The sequence below is a fragment of the Lottia gigantea genome (assembly GCF_000327385.1).
Source record: "Lottia gigantea unplaced genomic scaffold LOTGIsca_11, whole genome shotgun sequence".
In the NCBI taxonomy this organism is placed as follows: domain Eukaryota; kingdom Metazoa; phylum Mollusca; class Gastropoda; family Lottiidae; genus Lottia; species Lottia gigantea.
The window spans coordinates 2,040,487-2,042,560 of record NW_008707001.1 but is presented as its reverse complement, the minus strand read 5'-3'; the positions used below and the strand labels follow the sequence as shown (position 1 = coordinate 2,042,560).

The 2,074-nt window shown below is 34.1% G+C and overlaps 1 protein-coding gene across 1 annotated transcript in view; it reads left to right on the top strand.

Annotated features, from left to right (window-relative positions):
• Nucleotides 1-829: 829 nt before the first annotated feature.
• LOTGIDRAFT_64233 (hypothetical protein) overlaps nucleotides 830-2,074 on the top strand; it is a gene marked incomplete at both ends in the record, with an annotated part of 4,342 nt that continues 3,097 nt past the window's right edge. The window contains one exon of the mRNA XM_009047122.1: nucleotides 830-1,019. Coding sequence (XP_009045370.1) covers nucleotides 830-1,019 — 190 coding nt within the window. The remainder of the gene's footprint in view (nucleotides 1,020-2,074) is intronic.

The following is a 2,074-nucleotide window of genomic DNA, read 5'->3' as shown; positions in this document are numbered from 1 at the left end:
ATTTATGTATAAGAAAAACATGTCTGAAACTGAATGCTAGTATATGAACACAATGTCTCAAACTAAATGCTAGTATGTGAAAACATGTCTGAAATTGAATGCTAGTATATGAAAACATGTCTGAAACTGAATGTTAGTATATAAAAACATGTCTGATACTGAATGCTAATTCATGCATAAGAAAAACATGTCTGAAACTGAATGCTAGTATATGAACACAATGTCTCAAACTAAATGATAGTATATAAAAACATGTCTGAAACAGTATGCTAGTATATGAAAACATGTCTAAAACTGAATGCTGGTATATAAAAAACATGTCTGAAACTAAATGCTAGTATATGAAAACATGTCTCAAACTAAATGCTGGTATATGAAAACATGTCTGAAACTGAATGCTAGTATATAAAAACATGTCTGATACTGAATGCTAATTCATGTATAAGAAAAACATGTCTGAAACTGAATGCTAGTATATGAACACAATGCCTCAAACTAAATGCTAGTATGTGAAAACATGTCTGAAATTGAATGCTAGTATATGAAAACATGTCTGAAACTGAATGCTAGTATTTAAAAACATGTCTGATACTGAATGCTAATTTATGTATAAGAAAAACATGTCTGAAACTGAATGCTAGTATATGAACACAATGTCTCAAACTAAATGCTAGTATATAAAAACATGTCTGAAACTAAATGCTAGTATATGAAAACATGTCTGAAACTGAATGCTGGTATATGAAAACATGTCTGAAATTGAATACTAGTATGTGTTTATATTTTTCAGTGGTTAAAGGATTTAAGTGGAATAGAATTATCTGAATTCACAACTTACAGTCAAGCTGTGGGTGTTATAATAGGTGCTTTATGTGGAGGTGTTCTAGGTGATAATATCGGAAGAAGAAAAGTCATGTTTACATTTTTCGCTTTAATGATAGTGTTCCATGGTGTTTGTGGAAGCGTAGAGACTTGGGAATCGCTGATGATCTTGAGATTCCTTGTTGGGCTTTCAGCAGGTAAGTCTGTAGTTCGAACATCGCTCTTATCATCATCACAATGTCAAGCTAATACGAATTTCATCTTCACAATGTCAAGCTATTACGAATATCATCTTCACAATGTCAAGCTCTGACGAATTTCATCTTCACAATGTCAAGCTATTGTGACTTCATCTTCACAATGTCAAACTAGATCTTCACAGCGTCAAGATATTATGAACTTACGAAAATCTTATACCTTGACTTCTCGTTTCTAGCATCGTGGGATGCAGCGATATGATTGGATTGTACATCTTCACAATGTCAAGTTATTATGAATTCCATCTAATACCTGTACATCACGTTTCATGCAGATTTTATTCGCTTTCGAATACAGACAATTAGATTCATCGACAAAAAGAATGTAATTTATATAGCTGCAAGTTTAATTACTAATCATGACTATGATTGGCTGTATTCACCAGCAAGCATAAAATCCAATTAAATTGAGATAACCAAACTTCTGTTATACACATAAAGTGCCTGACAATTTCAGGGCTTTTAGCGGTTAAGGCCCCGGTTCTCTAGATTACTCGCATAACAAATACCTTCTCTATAAAGTAAATACAGACGTATGACAATATCTGTCCATGGAAAAATCTCGAATGGAGAACTATTCAAATAGATTGAAGAATCGGATTTTTCACCGAGTTTAATTAAAGAGATTTACTAGTCAGTGCTTGTCAATTTTTTTACATGTTTCCAGTCATATATCAATACCATGAGATTTCTTTGAGCAATAAAATTCCTTTCAATCGATACTTGCTATAATGACGAGGCTATAAAATACGAGGGTGGTGTAAAAAGTTTATAGGCTGACATGAAAAGTTATGCCACAGCAATGAAACTTTCTAATGATTAAAGGCATTGTCCCTTTGGAGATCAAGTGATTGTTCGGTCGGAGGGACAAGTTATATATCTGGAGGGGCAAGTAACATATCTGGAGGGGCCATGGTGTACGGCGTTTAGCTGCAGTAAACGAATTGTTTGATTGTCTGAAGTCGTTCAGGGGTAGGGGGGGGGGGGGGGGGCAA